Genomic DNA, 17737 nt, shown 5'->3' on the forward strand with positions numbered 1-17737 from the left:
TCACAAAGGGTCTCTGGGTCGCAGCAGTCATCATCGGTACTAATGTATCCTTACAGGGAAGTACTACTACAGTATACAAGTCCTAAACAACCCATCTAACGCTAGAGGTGACTAGGTTCCACCGCATAAGCACAAGTACTACTTGCAAAGCGGATTGGTGGTAACGTTAGTACCAAGGTACAGTAGCATAAAAGCTCACTAGTATATGATAGAGCAAAAGGAGCGATGCTATTCCCCCTCAAATTCTCCCACGCCACCCCCTAGCATTCATTCGTGTTATATACACTACCGCATATTTGAACACGTCGCAGAGGCAGCTGGAATGGCCCTACGACGTTGCCTCTGGAAATCTAGGCGAGTTTGTGATAAATGATGGTTGGTCATTCTTGTTGGCCGCGTCCTGCTGCAACGATCAGCGTATGATCAGGAGCGAGTTCTGTACCTTTCGCATGGCAATCTCATACATGGTCGATCGAAATGGAATGGACAGCGCGCTCTACAGAACTCGCCAATGAACCCCGCGCCTCGAATTCCCACCACGACGTACCAAATTTCGCTCTGCTGTGGCAAGTTCTTGTGACAGGGCAAGGACTTGCTTGTTCAGAGTGCCTAGAAGGGAGTTTGTCTGTCCAATTGTAAGACACCACTGATACGAGTGTTCGTGGAAGGCATACCTCATGCAGACATGAAAGGAACGTCCCCATGGCCTCTAACGATTCGACCTCAACTTCATCCATCTTAACTGGGCTGAAGCAATAATTTGAATAGTCCAATCCCAGGCGCGAATGATGAGAATGGGCACTGTGATTGGTCAGTTGAGATAAACCTTCCTTGTGATTGAAAATTAATACTACGTAGTATAATACTTCGAAGTACATTAAAAAGGATAAAAAATCATTGCACGGTGGTCAGTTCATTGATTTGCACGACGGCTCAACCACCTTGGAGAAGCAAAAGAGAAGCACAACCCCGTGTGTAGATCCTTTTTATGCACGTGATGACGAGGAATACAGTGTAGGTACATACCAGTACGAAAATTTCATCCAAGGTACGTCATCTTTCGTTTTGACCCGAAAAACTGTTTCAATGAGATTTATATGGAACTTTGTATTCTCAGACAACCTTGTAAGTGCATCTCAGTGGTTAGCGATAGCTAACCACTGCAGTTAACCCTGGAGATTTAGCATCGTGTGTACGTACTCACCGGAGGTAGGACGGAGTCCCAGGTTGGAGAAAAGGTGTATCCGGATGTATTAATAAAAATTCCCTCGTTGAAACAGTATTTCGGGTCAAAACAACAGTGGAACTGTTTTAATGAGGGAATTATTCTTTATTTGAAGAATGACGCCGGAATGATCTGTGTAAGAACTGGGTTATCCGGACGATTATCCGTTAATTCGATGTTCCCCAAGAACAGACAGTTTTCGAGTGGAATTCCTCGAATAATTGGCTCCATCCCCCAATACGGTACAAGTTGTCCGAAAAGGTAAGTACTACTGTAGTACTGTACTGTAACGTTTCCAGTAAAGTTTCGGAGCTCGTAAGCGATACAAACTACAGTAGTAAGTACTGGTATGTACTACTACTGTAGTACGTACATACAGAGCGATTTCAATGAATTGGAGAGGTATACTAGTACTCCGGAGTATGTATTAATATGTACATCCATATTTCATGGCCGTTGCACCAGGAAGGTTCACACGTTCGCTGGACGTCGTTGTTGAAAGTCAATGAAAATTCCATGTCCATATGAAGTTGTACCATCGGGGCGATATGCAACCAACACAAGAAATGCATGGCACCAGTACATGCATTCAAGGCCACCAACGTGCTTACTGTGCCGATACGCCCAAGCCATAACATTGCCCGATTTATCTGCTTCCAAAGTTTGAGCCCCATCGGGAATTTTGAGTGAAGGAAGCAACTTCCTCTTCATGGCCGCACATTTGCAAGTGGTACCGTGTCGGGCGTGCCCTGTGTATGTGCGGCGGCGGACTGAGTTTTTTGAGAGGGGGTCACATAATAGTGACTACAGTACACTGTACTACAACTGTACGTATTCGTACTAGTACACAGTATGCTGTAGTAGTTCTTTCAAAAGATATCAAGTCTTGCCCCATTTTTGTTTCGAACGTAAAATAATTCAAACTCCTCCCAAGGGGGGCTGTCGGGAAAAAGAAAATGTCCGCGACGATATTTTGGTAACGTAACTAAATTCCAAAGTCGTAATGTGATGGGTTTACTCCTATAACAATGCCAGCACATGGCGAAATTGGCTGGCCCCAAGCGGTGTTATCTTTGCCACAACCACAGCGTGTTAACATTGAAAGAGCGCCATTCACTCTTTCGCCCGCATCTCTCCAATTCAATCAGTAGCCATGACACAGCATGGTATCTTGATCATAAAGGAACTACAACGCACTTCCCTGTGTGCTTGTTGTTTCATACACTATTTACCTGCACCGTTGTGGGTTCAGCTATGGTTATCTTGGATCTGTCCCATTTCGTCCTACCTGAAAATCTCCCTTGTCTCCAGTTACGCTCCATTCTTGTGGGAATTTGCCAAATGTTGGAAAACGTTCATCCCAATACACATTGACTTGGGATTCTGAGGCGATCAGTGGGCTGTAAGTGGCGCAAGCACAACTTCTGTCGCCACCAGCACAGTGTGAACCATATGTCCAGTGGATACAAATATCAAGTCTAAATTGCTGAAACCGGATCGAAGGCTCCAGATGGAGGAGGCGGGGCGACACTCGTATTTGAGTTTGGCGCGCAATTATAATAAAATCTTATTTGCGTGTAGACAGAGACTGGTGTATTTTAATTGTATGCCTTCGGCGGGGAGACATTTCTTAGTCAAGTGAAGCTACCACCAGAGTGGGTCCTTGGCATTATTATTCAATCGGCAGAGAAACATTTTCGTAATTGTTGAGGACAAGGCATGACGGTGCCGCCGCTGTCGGTCGAGACGATCGACTTCGATGAAGCAAACATGGAGCATCGCATGAGTTCGTACAGTAATGCGACCGATACCACCGAGTCCTCTGATGAGAACTACCAAGAAACGTGGCTCGAATCGGAAACAATGGACGACCTCATCTCAGGCAAGGTGTTCCTCGACGAAATCGACGTCAAGGATGACTTGGACGGCGGCGACTGCACCACCATCAACCAATTGCACGATTCTCCCCGCCGCGAACGACTCCGATCCAAGACGTACTCGGTGTGCAGCACCAACTCCACTTGCAGTTGCGTGTCATTCACTGCCAAAGAGCGATGTCTGTCCGACCTCAGTGCATGCATGGACTACACGTACCTGAATTCCCCCGCCCTCAGTGTGCGTGTCATCGGAACTGCCACCGTCGGCGGTTTACTGCTATACAGCATTCGCGCCGAAGATGAAACCAACGGCACGTGGACAATCCAGAAGACGTACAAAGAACTGTACACGTTGTACAAGCAAGTCAAGAGTGTGTCGACGTCTCCAGTGGACACTCCGTTCTGGGGAACGCTGCATGCGCTTCGCAAATGCCGCGTGCCGAAGCGTCTTTTTCGTCTCAAGTCGCGCAAGTCGATCACGTGTCAGCGAATGGTGATCATGGATTCGTTCATTCGCCAGACTGCGATGATCGTCCAACCAACGCCATTGGGCCCTCAGCGCCGACAAGTCCTCGATCTACTGCGGGCATTCATCGGTAAAAGTCCCAATTCCACCGGTCCGAAGCGCACCACGGCCGAGTATCTCCTGCGCAAATCGTCCTTCATGCAGAGCGCGTCATGCACCACGTGTGCGGCGGCGTCGGAGAAACCGTCGGCTACGGATATCGCCAAGGTGATCTCGACGGCGTTCGATTCCCATCTTGCCGCGTCCTGCGAGTCCTTCATCGACCAATTCACCCACCGCGCGGCCACGCTGTATGTGCCTCCGGCCAAGAGTTTGTTGGCGAAAAAGTCGAGTTGCCTCGAGACCCGCATTTCGAAAGAAAACGCAGACGCGATGCTCGACTGCATCAAGACGACCATGGCAGACTTCAAGGCGCAACTGGTTGACGCCCCGCCCGTCGTCGAGTTCCTTCGCTCGACGCGGCTCAAGGTTGTCGACCCCGAAGCATACGAGGAGGTATCCCAACACGTTCGTCGCGAAGCTACGTCAATCGTCCAAACCCACATCTACGTGGCTCTCGAAGACGACATTGCCGAATGCTTGCGGGGGGTCGTCCAGGACACGCACGACGAGGCGCTGGTCCGGAAAATGCGCGCCCTGGGAAGGAAGCCCCAAGCGTGGTTTGGCGTGAAAGCCGACTTTTCCGACGACGATTGGATCCACGCACGGACCGAACTCGGCGCTATGGACCTGTGTACCCTCCCCATCGACAAGCTCAAGTGCATCATGAATGCCGCCATGGGCGTGTACCAGACGGTGGTCGAGTCGCACGGCGGCGAAGCCAACAACCCCCCGTGCCTGACGCTGTCGGCCGACGACTTTGTACCGATTCACATTTACGTTGTGGTCACGAGTCTGCTGCAAAACCCGCTTGTGACAAAGGAATTACTCGCGTTGATCACCGACCCCTCCGACCTCACGGGCAAATTGGGGTTTTACTTTACCAATTTCATCGCCGCAGTCGAACACATTGCCCAGCTCTCCGACACGGCCCTGTAGAGTGTGTGTACTACTATTGTTATTTATTATTAAAAGAGAATACTATTATTATTATAAGTTATGATGAACCTTGTACTATTAATAGTAGTTACTACAATTCATACGTAGTACTCCAGGAGTACAGTATGTACTACTGTACTACTTCGTATTAATATTGTGAATTGGGCCCAAATTTGCTGAAACAGCACAATTCAGCCATTGAATTGAAATGATTCTCAAATGAATCCAGGACAGTTATTGGTCAAAACAAACACATTTTTCGGCAAATCATTTTGGTCTTGGTGTGGCATTTTGCATCATGGAGGCTGTAGCCACACGACAACATGCCCATCCGAACACTGTCTACCATTGTCTTTACAGGTACTATCACCTCGGGTAGGGTTGCACCGACGGGGTCTGACTATCGACGCGATGAGCTGCAGTACGAACGCGCAGTGGATATGGCGACACTCGGTTGTGCACAACTGGCTGTGCAGGAGTTTGGACAATGCCTGGGCTTTCTTGGAGAGATCTGCGGAAGGGTGATTGAGATGAAGCGGAGTGACGCGAGGAAGCTCCTTCACTGGGTGACTGCGTCGGCGTGACATGTGAATTCCCCTGTGGCGTGATCGACCATTTGGCGTTTGGAGGCGCTCAGAAACCCTTGCACACATCATAATTATAGGTTTTCCAGGAAGTTTCATTCGTGGCGCGATTTGTCCGTCGCGATTGAACGAATCGCGCTCGGAAATTTTGAGTAGAACTCACAATAGTATGTCGGTACTGTATTGCAATCGCATCCCAAGATGCAGTCAAAAGAGTAAGCTTACCGGCAAACTGTCAGAATTTCCACCTACAGTTAGTACTACTATTAATACTACTAGTACTACTACTGTGCAGTCTTGTGAAAGTGCAAATTCGTCCAACTATTAATGCTTCGAAGCAGCTAACAGTAAAGTCTACTCCTGGGAGTATTAATACTGATTGTTCTATTACCCTGTACTCCAGTAATAGACCGTTGGTGGGTGTGACAATTCCGGAAATAAGTTGCGAATATTGTTGTTTTTATGTGCTGTTTTTATCATGGCTTGCAGGAAATAACCCAAATAAAAACGCGGATACTATTAAATTTCGCAGGTTTATGTTAACAGTTACTCGGGAGTAACTGACTGTAAGGAGCTGCATACGTTTGGTTGTTCATGTAACGTTAACGGGCGCAATTTCGTGCCTGCTCGGTAGGTCACAAACCTGGTGCGATGGATGCAGACCTGACCGAACTGGAACAGCGCATCCTTGAGGGCAACACAACCAACTCTGTCGAACATGTACTACCGTCGTCGAGGTTACTCAAGTCGTCTGCCACGCATCAAAGCACCAAACTCCTCCTCCCGACCAACTCGACAGCCACTTTAGCCCGGCCACAATGTCCGATCCTTCCGTCTCCGCGGCTGCAACAGTCGAGCAGCACCGTCCTCTACACTTCTTCAGTCGCGCAATCGTCTTGAGCCCGTGCCAACGACCTTCCCGGACACGAACCCGCCCCCTCCCTTGCATTCGAATGCATCAAAATCCCACGTTCAAAATGCGAGCTTGTCCAAGCTCATGTCTCTTGGCCCCAGTGTCAGCGAGCGAGTGCTACCTACACTCAACCGAGCCATGACCAAAGGTACCAGTCGCCTTCTTCTTGTCCCTTCTTCCAACCGACGCACATACAGTGCGAGACTTTGGACGGCGATTGAGCCACGACTTCGACACGAGCCAGATCTTGGATGCGTTGGCACACATGAACTCGTCCCACAAGGCCAAGCTCGCCGAGAGCCAGAAATGTACCGACTCCAAATTTGGAATTGACAGCTCACACGATTTAACCTGTGTGACATAGCGTTTGTGTTGTCTCTGCATTCGCCATGGAAACCGTACTGGGACGTCCTGCAAGCCGTCGCCGCCGTCTACGCCATCGTGCTGACTCCTCTCCAGCTCGCGTTTCACGTCTGTGACATCGTGCCCGCCCTCTTCGTGATTCAAGTCGTGGTCGACACACTATTTGTCGACTCGGTCCTGCACTTCAACACGACCTTCATTGACGCCAACTCGATGGAGGAAGTGTTTAACCGACGCCACGTCTTCCGGCATTACCTCGTCGGCGCGTTCGTCACGGATTGGTTCACAAGCGTCCTGCTGTCGTATTTCGGCCACGTGTCACCGTACATTGAGTGCCTCCGGTTCGGCATTCTCTGCCGGGTACTGAAGCCCAGTTCGAAGTACCAAATCTGACTGATATTCCTACTACTACCTATTCAAGCCTAACTGATAGGAGTATTCAATACTACAGTAGTACTCAATAGACTCATATGAGTACTAACGTTACTCAATACATACCCAACCAAATCGCCGAGTAGATCCGTCGGCTGGCCACAACACACCTGCTTGATAAAATGCTGCGTAGTGCACATCAACCGCGGCATCGTGCGCTTGGTGTATTTGGCTGTGGGGTACATAATGGTACATCACTACATAGCGTGTGCGTACATCGTAGTGACTATCAGCGAAGCCGGCAACGGCACCACGCGGTGGTATTTGCGTTTGAAAGCTGTTGTTTTGCCATATCACTCGGGGAATACACACATATCGTGTAGGGACTCTGCAAGTGACTTGCCTAATTCGGTGGCCGACCAGTACTTTCACGCGTATTACGAAGCGATTACGGTCACGGGCGGCGAGTCCATGCAGCCCACGACGTCCCACGAAGTATTTTTCAGTGGCGCAATGCTGGTCGTAGGCGTTATGATTTCAAGAGTGGTACGTATACAAAACCCAAATCTATGACGTGGCGCCGCCACCACAACCCACCATCCTGACGACGGCGGCGATGCATTCAAATAGCACGGTGGGGCTGTGCGCAGGGGTATTTGCCCAGATCCACCACGTCGAAGACGACTGTGTCCAGCGCACCGACGCCATCCATGCCAAGCTGAAAAACTGCCACGTCGAACCAGCCGTCCAGAGTGGGATTTTGGACTATTACGGCTGCACCAAGGGCGAAGAGGACGTGTACAACGCGCTGAGCTGCTCGCGGACCTGCCGACGACGCTGACCCTCCGGCTACAGTGGACGTTGCACCAAGCGTTTATGCGGAAAGTGCCGTTCTTTCAAACCCTCGAGCCCGAGGGGTTGCTCACGTTGTTGCAGTGCATGGAAGAATGGGTGGCGTTGACGGGCGACGTGATTATCCGTGCCGGCGAAGAGGTACACAAAACCAAGGGGGGATAAATATATACTTCGAAGTATATATATATATATACAATTGGGGGGAATCCCAACTATCTATGACCGATTTTAGAGCCAAGCGTTTACTTGATTCAAACCGGCAGCGTCGACGTGTTCTTAGCAACAAGACGCGCATCTTGTTGAAACATGTAGGGCCGGGCGACTTTTTTGGGAAAATGAGCTTGATTGGCGACGCAACCGCGGGGGACGGGGGAAGGAGTTGCCGCACGACGGCCAACGTCGAATCCACGTCGTTTTGCACGTTTCAGTGCTATACAAGGAATTGTTCCTGGTCTTGACGACGCAGAATGAACAGTTGAAAGCGTTCCTGACTCAGGCGCGCGCCCAGCGGCTGGCCGACGCCAATCACAGCAAACTCAAAGCCAGTGCTCAAGAAGACGAGAATGTCCAGTTAACCCTTCACAGTATGCAGCGCACGGTGACCACGGCAACCCTAGTGCGCAACGCGATCAAAGCGATGAAGCGTCTTGCGGCGCGGCGGCGGCGCCGGATGGCCGTGATGATTCGACGGATGACGCTGTCCGTGCCTAGGGGGATCGAACTCGACGGCGCCAACAACATCGCAGACAAGAGCACGAGCTTGCGATCGACCATCAAGCACAACACCCTGCGCCAGAACCAACACGGCGAGCCACACAACGAGCGGCCGCCGCCGCCGATCCTCCGAAACCATGCACCGCGCCCAGACTGTCAACCTGCTCCTGGCGGTGCGCGGGAGGCGCGAGGTCAGCATGGACGCGATGGAGTCGGTCAACGCCATGTCCCATCTGACGACGAAACGCGTGGCCGAATCCAAGCGTGTGACGCTGGTCAACATTAGCGCCGGGCATCGGGGGCCACCCCCTTCGAAACCATATTCCAGGCAGATTGTTTATCAACCAATATGAAAGCCAAAGTTGAAGGTTCCCAAAACCTTTCTAGTTTGGTTCAAACCAACGACCGACCACCTCCTTTTGAGGAACCCACCCACCCCCACAACATCAAGTGGCTCACATCCTTCGTACATCTTCACGTCACACCATGAAGTCGCCCTTTTGGCGTCGCTATACTTGCATCCGATTTCCTTGCCAACTAGTGTAAAGGTCCTATCCTAGTCTATGTGTTCGCCGTAGATCGCTTATCCCCCTCTCATTTGTTTGTAGAGGCCTACTACACACAAAACTACCTTCCACCCGTACCACGTCGCCCATATACATGTATACATGCTGAGAAGGGGGGGGAGTTTTTTGTCGTCATAAGTTAAGTTTCATTCGCCCGGTACAACATGTTTTCCTTGGTGATGGACGTGGCGTCGACCATGTCCTTGGCGGCGATCTGGGACATCTTGGTCACGGCCAGCAGCGCCCTCGCGCTCATCTGACGCCCCTTGAGCATGGACAAGAGCATGTGCGCGTTGCTGAGGGGCGATGCGCGCATCTTTTTGGCCGCCCCCTTGAGCCGCGACCCCTTGGGACTGGTTTTCGGTTCTGCGTCGACCGGTGGGTCGGCGGCGATTGGTGGGGAATGGATCGAAGACGGCGACGGGGTGTCCGCCGCGTGAATGGCCATCCCGTCGGGACCTGTGGGTACCGGCACTGTTCCGTCCGGAACGAGGCGGGGGGGGACGTGGGAGATGTGCGACGTATCTGACCGTTGAGAATGGTTGGACGTGTTTGAGTGAAGGTTGTCTTGACATCGCGAGCTCAGGGCCTGGGTCCGGTTGATTTGCTGATGGTGGAGAAGCATCACCCGCCTCGCCGCTTTTCGCATGCGCACCTTGCGCAGCATGATCCGCATGCGCTTGGGCAGGACTTTGTTGGCCAAGTAATGGATAACGCCCACTTGTTGGGTCACTTCGCTGACCGTCGAGACCAGCGACGCGCGCTACAGCATGGAAGAACGTTGGTACAGTACATACATAGGATGATAATATCCTTCCCATGTATGTTCAACTATATCCTACAAACTGGAACGAGTAGTACAGTAGTATATAGTTCACGACAACTTGGACCGAATGTGCCAATGTACAGTTCGTACATACCCGGACAACAGTTTCAGACGTTTCCATCTGCTTGACCCGGGAACGTTCCCAGAACGTTCGCACTTGGTCGTTTTCCCGTGTGATCCATTGAAACATGTCTTTGTACAGCACCAAAAGCACGCAGAACGACGTCGCAACGACGCTCGCAGATGCGACACCGTTGCGAAGGAGCGACATTTCTCCAAATGAGTGGCCAGCCTCCATTTGTTTAATCGACACGTGGCGCCCGTTGGAGTCATCGTACACTTCGACACTGCCCATCTTGATCATGTAAAACGCTCGGCCCTACCAAAGGCACATTCCACATTCGTTTGTACGAGACGTCGTCCGCTACCTCTTCGCCGGCGCGGATGATGACGTCGCCCGACATGGCCACCGTCTCCTCGACGCACTCCATCAACGCGACAATCCCTTCCGGCTCGAGCGTTCGAAACAGCGGTACTTTGTCCAAAAATGACTGGTTCAGGGCCACCGAGAGCTCGAAGTGCAACTTTTCCGGCATCCCGTGAAACATTTCGGTCGCATGATGGGCGGTTTCGCGGCCGTGCGCGCTGTCGAAGAACGTGAGCACGCGCTTCTGGAGGTCTTCGCCGGCGTTGCAGTGTCGCAGGGTGTTGTGAATGCACTCCTTTTGGTGGACCTGTTCGTCCTCGACCTTGTTCATTTGGGCTAGAACGCTGGCGCAGATCCCCGCGACGCTAAGACAACGTCGTCACAGGATTGGTGTAGGATGATGCCGTGGCAGGCTACCATGCGTTGGCGAGAATGCCCACGATGAACATGGCGGTGCCCCATATTTGCTCGGCGCTGGTCACAGGACCCAAGTCGCTGCCACTCGTCACCAGGAGTCCGCGGTAGTACGAGCTCACGTACTTGACGTCCAGCGTGTCGTTGGCATCAAACGGGACCGTCCTAATCACAATATATATATGTATATAAGACATATGCATGCGTGGTCTTCCTAGCGCCCAGAATATAATGGGCCAAGCAAGAGAGACACACCACGCGATATATCGGACGACAACATACCATTGACGGTTACTGGCATCGCGTTCATAAAACACGAGCAGGTAGAACGAGCACGCAATGTAGTGATGCAGCAGCAAGTACATGGTTGTGAGCACCACGAGCCGGACAAAGTACGACGTGAACGTCCGACTGGCCCACGACATCAAGTCGGCAAACGTCGGCGACGTCGACAACCGGAGGATCTACCCCAAACACAATCAAACACATCCAAGGGGGATTGAACGACTAGTTAAGCAACCGCAACTTACGCGGAGAAACACGAGAAGACGGAGGTACGCGAGCTGGGACTGCTGGCACGACGTGCCAAACAAGTCAGACGGCACCGACCCGAGGCAGTCGACCCAGAACCACGTCGTCAGGTAGTGCTGCCGGATACGCGCCACGTCCACCACTTCTTCGAGTGAGACACTGGACAGGTACGACGTTCGAAACGTGAGGATGATGTCGACCACAAACACAATCTCCACCGTGCGCTGGACACTCACGACTCCGTCGTACGTAGTGCTCAAGTCAAAGCACACGTCCATCGGCACAACCACAATCGAGTAAAACGTCACCACGGCCATCACGGCGTCCCACCATACTTTCATGTGCGAATGGATGGAGATCACAACTAGGCCGAATCATCAGAATGGTGCGAATCAGACGAATCAGAGCGCGTACATGTTTGATGGTCCTGGGCGAGTTTGGAAATGTAGTTGGTCGAGAGATTGTTGAGCTCTTCTTCCAGCTGGCTAGCGTCCATGGTCACGCCATTGCGCCGGTTCATCGTCATGCTTCGACTCACGCGCTTGGCTACACTGTGGCTCAAATGGCATAGTCGTTGTTGCAACGTTTGTACCTTTCTTCACGACGATGGACACTGCTTCGGCTGCGCGTTTGCGTGCTTGGATCTTTTTATGCAGCTTCTTGGCCATCTTCTTTTCAAAGTTGACGGCATTGATCACGTCCATGATGCTCGCGGGTTGGCGGCCGCTACTGCCCGACCACGGCGACTTGGACAAGTCCGACAGCCGCGGGGCAAGGACGGCGGCGGGGGATGGTTCAGATTCTTCCGGATCTGCAACCGGTTCCTTGACCGCCGGCGTACCCGTGAGGGGAGGACGTGTTCGCGGTTCGAATGGAGTCACAAGCGATGGACGAGATGTGAGGAAGGGCGAGTCATAATGCACTTGGTCCATAGCTTCCTCAATGTCCAGGTCCGCGTTTGTCGGAAGCGGTGCCGCGAGCATCCGCGGTCCGCCTTGGAGCTTGGTCGACGACCCCGCCTTAGCCAAGTTCAAGCGGGACACAGCGCTGGCCAGCGATCGCCGCGGCGGCGGCTTGCCACCCTCGTCGGCCATCGTTGTATGTAACTGGTCGAGCCGTTTCGCACTGTCTTGTAACCACTAATGTAACTGGTCGAGCCGTTTCGCGCTGTCTTGTAACCACTAATGCAACGACGAAACGGCCTTGTCCACACCTAGAGACTGCTACCTCGCCTCACCAATGTCATCGAAAGTCGGTCATAGCTCGAAATCTTCGTATCGCGAACGACGGTCGTGTGTTCGTGAATTTCATGAGGAACAACACATCACAGCGCTTTGAACTGGGCCAATTAATCACATGTACTGTAGTGATGTACTGTACATACCGGTACAGTACTGTGACAATTAATAAAGACTAGAAAATGAAGCCAACCACCTGAAACTTCGTCACTGAACAAGAGGAGGTCTATTAATAGAAGACCTCTTGTACTGAGGCCCAAATAGGAATTTTAGCCATACAACACTGAAGGTTAAATAGATGTCAACAATTGGCATACCATTTTACAGAGGTTTGACATGGATCGCCCTGAAAATTGTGATAATATAGGATTTTTCAGGATTCAAAGACAATTCCTCCATCACGAATTAGACTCCCCTTATCATGTGAATACTATCACAACAGTATTTTACACCAAATTTTGACTGACTGTGAATTGACAATATTATTAACAGTCACAATACTTGAATTTGTAATGTTAATATTACTTGCATTATTTATTCTCGGCCCACGAAGAAAGTGTTTTGATTGGCTGAAATCATAGTTCTTAGTGTTTGATTCGCTTACATTAAGCCAATCATCAATCGCTCACACAGTACGATCAACTCGGTATTCTTCGACGACTTGTACTGGGAAGTCATGGACGCGTACAAGGCGATGGATCATGCATCGACCGTGGAGGAACCTTTCCTCCCCGGAAGCAATCACGTGTCCTTTGAGAGCAAAGATCGAGTGCCCGCGGCCCTGTTTCTGGCCAACGTCGTCTCCGTCACCTACATGGCGGTACACATGCCTTCGTCAGATCGTATCTTCGTCTCATGGGACTTGTAGGTTGCTTGGGGCGCACCAAACTTGTCCAAGTTCGACTTCACTCCGCACAAAGGGCCAGTGCATGACATCGATCCCGCCCGTTCCCAAGGCATGAGCTTTTTCCTCGTGTCCCTTGCCATGGGGATCGTCGGCGCCGTGTTGTCCGCGGTGTGGTTGCAGGCGCTTCAACTGTACGCCTCGCGCATCATCTCAGTGACGTTGCAAGCATCCGCGGGGGCGCTGGCCGTTGCATCGATTGCGGGGTTTGCCGAAGCAGGTAGTCCATATCCCTACGCTGCCCTTTCTTCACCCGTTGTCGTAGGAATCGCCGGTCGCGCCATCGGGTTTGCCAACCTCTTCCTGGCGGCGATGGTCGCCATGTACTACTTCAACGTCCGCCATCGCATTCCGTTTGCTGCCGCCAACTTGACCGTCGCCGCAAAAGTCCTGCAGCGCTTCCCCCAGGCACGTACATATGTTCTCAAAATGCAATTCCATCGTCCGATCTCACGATGCACTGTCGTAGGTGGTGCTGGTGGCGTACGCTGCAATTGCAGCGCAAGTGGCATGGATGCTTCTTTGGACCGTCGCTGTGGTCGGCGTATGGGCCACGTCCGACTTGTTGTCGTCGTCATCGTCGACGTTGAACATGTATCTCTTTTTGATGTTGCTCAGGTACTGTGTCTTCGAATTTTCGCAATTATTTCGCGTATATTTTCGTGTTTTTTCGTAAAAGTCGAGGTGGTTTTGGGTGTTTTTACCCGTTTCCGTAAAGGTTTCGTCAAAACAGTAGTCAATTTCGTCAAACTTCCAAATTTCGCGTGTTTTGTCTAATCAGTAGGATTGCATCACGCTAGAGTTCTTCTGATTGGTGGAATATCCTGTAAGAGCCAATCAAATCCACTCAAAGTTGGATTAGCCAATAGCGTCGATTCGTTCGATTCGACGGGGTTTCTTTTTTTTTTTTTTTTAGAAATATATGTATTTTTCTTAGAAATTTGAATCGAATCCGCAATCCTAGTAGTTGAATCATCGATATTTACAATTCCCGTTTTAGTTTATGCTGGGGACTCCACGTCTTGCGCAATATTGTGCACTGCACCACCGCGGGCACCATCGGTATATATATATATATATATATATGCATACACTCTCTCTCTCATTGTCCTGTTTGTGTTTTGCCCTTACTTGGTTGCTAATCAACGGTGGTGGTGGCGGCGGCGTCGTTGCTCAGGCGAATGGTGGTTCTCTATCGACACGCACCACGCCGTGCGTCGGTCCGCCCGCCGCGCCGTCACGTCGGCGTTCGGGTCCATCTGCCTCGGCTCGCTCCTCGTGGCGGCGCTGTGGGCCCTGCGCCTGCTGCTGCTGACGACCAAACGCCGCAAAGGCGGGGGGGCCAACGCATGCCTCGAGTGCATCGCGGGGGCGCTGGACACGCACTTGCGCGCGTTTAACAAGTTCGCGTACTGCCAGGTGGCGCTGTATGGCAAAGACTTTCGAACGGCGGGTGCCGACACGTTGCAGCTGTTTCGTGAAAAGTACGACCTCCCATCATGTAGTTATAGATGTATGGGGTGTGCGTGCTACCAGTGTGAAAAGCGGCATGCATATATATATATATTGTCCTTTTCGCCAATTATGTGGACTTGGCAGAGCTGCTTGGAGAATCGAGATGTGACTGATTTGAATCTTATTCAATGTATGCCATACATATATATATATATATATATATTTAGATGTACTTTTTCGGTGGGCCAAACAATGGGGATCGATGATTGGTTTAAATTTCACAATTGTGTGCCATGATTGGATATATCGTTCTAAATTATATTTGCCTAATACATTCTATTTTTTTCTATGGAAAGTCCAAATTGGAACGGAAATGGACAATATATATATATATATATGATGTGGTTGGTATTTCATTTTGGTGGGAACCAATACATTTGGTGTTTGTATCGATCTATTGGTCAGAAGCGATTGTTCGAGGACATCTGGCATGGGATTTCGTACACATGTGTGTGGCAGTTATATTGGATATTTGTCCAGTCGCAATGTGGATAATATATTGTTCAGGGATATTGTACATCTGCTTTTGCTAGTGAGTCCAGTATCATAGCATGACATACACTATGTACTTGACGTATTCAATGGATGTATTGTACGACCGATAGAGGATACACGGGGATCGTACAAGAAAGTTTGGTGTCAATGGTGTTGTGCATGGGCAGTCTTGTCGTGGGTACGTTGCTGTCACGACCATCTGTTTCGAGGCCATTTGGAAAGCAAGGGTCATTGGATATGTAGGCGCGACGACGGGGGTCGTGGGCGTCGGGTACTTGTACGCGACGATGGCATGCTCCGATGCCGAAGGCGCGGCCCTCTCCCCTCAGGAATGCGGTATGTGTCTTTTCTGTGCATTTTGATATGAGGGTCCTACTACTAAGTGGTACTCTAGTACTTCTATAGTACTACTACTAGTTCTAAAGGGAGATTTGCTAGAAACGTTCAACGTGGTGATCATGGCGTTCGTTGCGTGCAGTTCGATGGGGTACGCCATGTGCTCGGTCATGTGTTCGACTCTGGATTCGATTGTGGCCACGATCTTTGTCTGTTTTGCCGAAGTACGTGAAATGCGACAAATATATATATATTAGCAATGGGGTATAAGGTGAATATATATATATATATATATATATTAGGATCCGGTGGCGCTGCACATTGCCAATTCCGAGGAATATGTCCAGCTTGTCGACGCATGGTACGATCGATGTATAGAAAATCGTGTAAAGTACAACTTTTGCCACCATAAGTGTGTGTAGGCGCCAGTTTCACCCCGAGTTGCTCACTCACTCGACGTTTTCTACGTCTGTCATGTACGCCTAAGTCCGTACATGGTCGATCGTTGCTTGGTTTATCCCACGACCTACCTATAAATATATATATATACATACTTGATGCATCATCTCCGAGTTACTCTATCTACTGTATTCCTTAGTTTCGTACTTCCAAGTTCTAAATAGTACTTCCAAGTACAAAATAGTACTTCTAAGTACTAAATAGTACTTCCGAGTACAAATAGTACTTCCGAGTACAAATAGTACTTCCAAGTACAAAATAGTACTTCCAAGTACTATTAATATATAGTACTACCCCATAATAATGAGCTCAACACAAACACCATGGAACCAACCAACCTCCTGTTGGAATCTATTCGTATGGTGTATTTGGGAGGGTGGGGAAATTTCCTCGTCGGTTTGTCCTCGTCTATTTCTCCTTGGGCAAGTTGCCCAACACGACGTCGAACGCTTTTTGCTTGAGCTGTTCCCGGGTCATGCCGTCCTCGATCGCGATGGGTTTCCCGATGACCAACTTGACCTTCCCGAGGCGGTTCCATGTCCACAAGTCGTCCGGGATGATGATCGTCACAGGCAGCACGCGGACCTTGGCGCCGATGGCCAAGTCGAACGCGCCATCTTTGAACGGAAGGAACTCGGTGCGTCTCCGCGTGCCCTAGATTATAAAGATTGGGATGATCATTGGGAAGATTAGTGGGATGATTGGGATATTTACCTGGGGAAACACGACAACAGACCAGCCATTGGCAAAACGGTCCCTAGCCAGCTCAAACATGCGCAGCACACTCGTCTTGTTCTTGCGCGTCAACGGCACGTAGTTGGCGAGTTTCATGAGCCATCCCGCGCCAGGAATCTACAAGATGGGTAGGACGACGACAAAAGATTGGGAAAATTCCCCGTACGAGGAAAATGATGCTCTTGGACACCCACGAAAAGTTGCCGCCCAAGAAATACAACGACGTGATGTCCATCATGGTCTACATGCCGGCAATGAGAACGAGAATGGGAACGTGAGATGGGAGCATATGCCGTCTACCTGGTGGTTGGCTACGATCATGTACCTAGTTGTTCTCTCACACGTGAGTCGACAGTGCGCGGGATGAGGTTGATTGACGACTTACACTTCGTCGGGGTTGGCGTTGGGTCGGCCTTCGACGACGACGGGGCCGAAGAAGAGCACGTGCAGACTACGCGCAACAACCTGGCACGTCTCATGCGCCACGATGTGCAGTTCGTTGGGCGCGAGCACGAGCTTCAGCGGCAGCACGAGCGCGAACTGCAACGCACTCACAAGCACCCAGAAGAGCCCGAAGAGGAGGATCTTGCCGTGCGCGATGTTGGCAAAGTGCTTCTTCTCTTCGTAGTAGATCATGAAGACGGCCACGGATATCACGACCACGGCCACGACGCCCGCGTAGACTTGCCACATGACGAGGCTGGTGGCGATGGTGAAATGCCACCAAATCGATGACGAAACAGCATTTGGTTGACGAGAACGGCGTTGATTGGTCAGATTTCCAATCTGCTGGGCTCACACTATTAATATTCTGGAGAGTAGCA

The 17737-nt window shown here is 50.6% G+C and overlaps 8 protein-coding genes across 10 annotated transcripts; 5 read left to right on the forward strand and 3 right to left on the reverse strand.

Moving 5' to 3' along the window:
• Positions 1-194: 194 nt before the first annotated feature.
• Positions 195-826, reverse strand: H257_10399 (hypothetical protein). Its single transcript, XM_009836933.1, has 4 exons — positions 675-826; positions 548-625; positions 443-496; positions 195-400 (listed from the first exon to the last, which is right to left on the reverse strand). The coding sequence occupies exons 1-4, from the start codon at positions 735-737 to the stop codon at positions 329-331; spliced, it is 267 nt and encodes an 88-aa protein (XP_009835235.1). The 5' UTR covers positions 738-826; the 3' UTR covers positions 195-328.
• A 2087-nt stretch (positions 827-2913) lies between these two features.
• On the forward strand, positions 2914-4727 carry H257_10400 (hypothetical protein). The gene has a single exon (XM_009836934.1). It carries the CDS (start codon positions 2945-2947, stop codon positions 4664-4666), a length of 1722 nt encoding a protein of 573 aa, XP_009835236.1. The 5' UTR covers positions 2914-2944; the 3' UTR covers positions 4667-4727.
• Positions 4728-5901: 1174 nt separating this feature from the next.
• Positions 5902-6150, forward strand: H257_10401 (hypothetical protein; the record flags this gene model as incomplete). The annotated part of the gene is made up of 1 exon (XM_009836935.1): positions 5902-6150. The coding sequence occupies one exon, from the start codon at positions 5902-5904 to the stop codon at positions 6148-6150; it is 249 nt and encodes an 82-aa protein (XP_009835237.1).
• A 97-nt stretch (positions 6151-6247) lies between these two features.
• On the forward strand, positions 6248-7739 carry H257_10402 (hypothetical protein; the record flags this gene model as incomplete). The annotated part of the gene is made up of 6 exons (XM_009836936.1): positions 6248-6311; positions 6361-6471; positions 6528-6899; positions 7092-7218; positions 7282-7393; positions 7443-7739. The coding sequence occupies 6 exons, from the start codon at positions 6248-6250 to the stop codon at positions 7737-7739; spliced, it is 1083 nt and encodes a 360-aa protein (XP_009835238.1).
• A 35-nt stretch (positions 7740-7774) lies between these two features.
• Positions 7775-8753, forward strand: H257_10403 (hypothetical protein; the record flags this gene model as incomplete). Its single annotated transcript, XM_009836937.1, has 3 exons — positions 7775-7891; positions 8017-8151; positions 8220-8753. 3 exons carry the CDS (start codon positions 7775-7777, stop codon positions 8751-8753), a joined length of 786 nt encoding a protein of 261 aa, XP_009835239.1.
• Positions 8754-9172: 419 nt separating this feature from the next.
• Positions 9173-12325, reverse strand: H257_10404 (hypothetical protein; the record flags this gene model as incomplete). The annotated part of the gene is made up of 8 exons (XM_009836938.1): positions 9173-9796; positions 9954-10238; positions 10288-10651; positions 10704-10865; positions 10983-11164; positions 11231-11595; positions 11646-11777; positions 11824-12325. The coding sequence occupies 8 exons, from the start codon at positions 12323-12325 to the stop codon at positions 9173-9175; spliced, it is 2616 nt and encodes an 871-aa protein (XP_009835240.1).
• A 759-nt stretch (positions 12326-13084) lies between these two features.
• On the forward strand, positions 13085-16290 carry H257_10405 (hypothetical protein). 3 transcript variants are annotated; one of them, XM_009836940.1, is made up of 11 exons: positions 13085-13289; positions 13338-13593; positions 13639-13781; positions 13843-13991; positions 14374-14435; positions 14551-14857; positions 15494-15561; positions 15627-15719; positions 15822-15943; positions 16022-16080; positions 16142-16290. In XM_009836940.1, exons 1-11 carry the CDS (start codon positions 13146-13148, stop codon positions 16203-16205), a joined length of 1467 nt encoding a protein of 488 aa, XP_009835242.1. In that variant the 5' UTR covers positions 13085-13145; the 3' UTR covers positions 16206-16290. The 3 variants fall into 3 exon arrangements, with proteins under 3 accessions (XP_009835242.1, XP_009835241.1, XP_009835243.1); XM_009836939.1 differs by having other exon boundaries at positions 16022-16290; XM_009836941.1 differs by lacking the exons at positions 16022-16080; positions 16142-16290 and having other exon boundaries at positions 15822-16014.
• Positions 16291-16439: 149 nt separating this feature from the next.
• H257_10406 (hypothetical protein) lies at positions 16440-17646 on the reverse strand. The gene is made up of 5 exons (XM_009836942.1): positions 17299-17646; positions 17214-17238; positions 17080-17154; positions 16893-17030; positions 16440-16832 (listed from the first exon to the last, which is right to left on the reverse strand). Exons 1-5 carry the CDS (start codon positions 17604-17606, stop codon positions 16587-16589), a joined length of 792 nt encoding a protein of 263 aa, XP_009835244.1. The 5' UTR covers positions 17607-17646; the 3' UTR covers positions 16440-16586.
• Positions 17647-17737: the final 91 nt, after the last annotated feature.

This window comes from Aphanomyces astaci (assembly GCF_000520075.1).
Source record: "Aphanomyces astaci strain APO3 unplaced genomic scaffold supercont1.28, whole genome shotgun sequence".
NCBI classification, from domain to species: Eukaryota; Oomycota; class Saprolegniomycetes; order Saprolegniales; family Verrucalvaceae; genus Aphanomyces; species Aphanomyces astaci.

Coding starts and splice junctions, on each gene's coding strand:
- H257_10400 (XM_009836934.1), top strand. CDS start 2,945: ATGACGGTGCCGCCGCTGTCGGTCGAGACGATCGACTTCGATGAAGCA.
- H257_10399 (XM_009836933.1), bottom strand. CDS start 737: ATGGATGAAGTTGAGGTCGAATCGTTAGAGGCCATGGGGACGTTCCTT. Junction 626..674: donor TCCTTTCATGTCTGCATGAG/GTATGCCTTCCA, acceptor ACAATTGGACAG/ACAAACTCCCTTCTAGGCAC. Junction 401..442: donor ATGAGATTGCCATGCGAAAG/GTACAGAACTCG, acceptor TCGTTGCAGCAG/GACGCGGCCAACAAGAATGA.
- H257_10406 (XM_009836942.1), bottom strand. CDS start 17,606: ATGTGGCAAGTCTACGCGGGCGTCGTGGCCGTGGTCGTGATATCCGTG. Junction 17,239..17,298: donor AACGCCAACCCCGACGAAGT/GTAAGTCGTCAA, acceptor GAGAACAACTAG/GTACATGATCGTAGCCAACC. Junction 16,833..16,892: donor CTGTTGTCGTGTTTCCCCAG/GTAAATATCCCA, acceptor TTTATAATCTAG/GGCACGCGGAGACGCACCGA.
- H257_10405 (XM_009836940.1), top strand. CDS start 13,146: ATGGACGCGTACAAGGCGATGGATCATGCATCGACCGTGGAGGAACCT. Junction 14,436..14,550: donor CACCACCGCGGGCACCATCG/GTATATATATAT, acceptor GTCGTTGCTCAG/GCGAATGGTGGTTCTCTATC. Junction 16,081..16,141: donor GTCCAGCTTGTCGACGCATG/GTACGATCGATG, acceptor AAGTGTGTGTAG/GCGCCAGTTTCACCCCGAGT.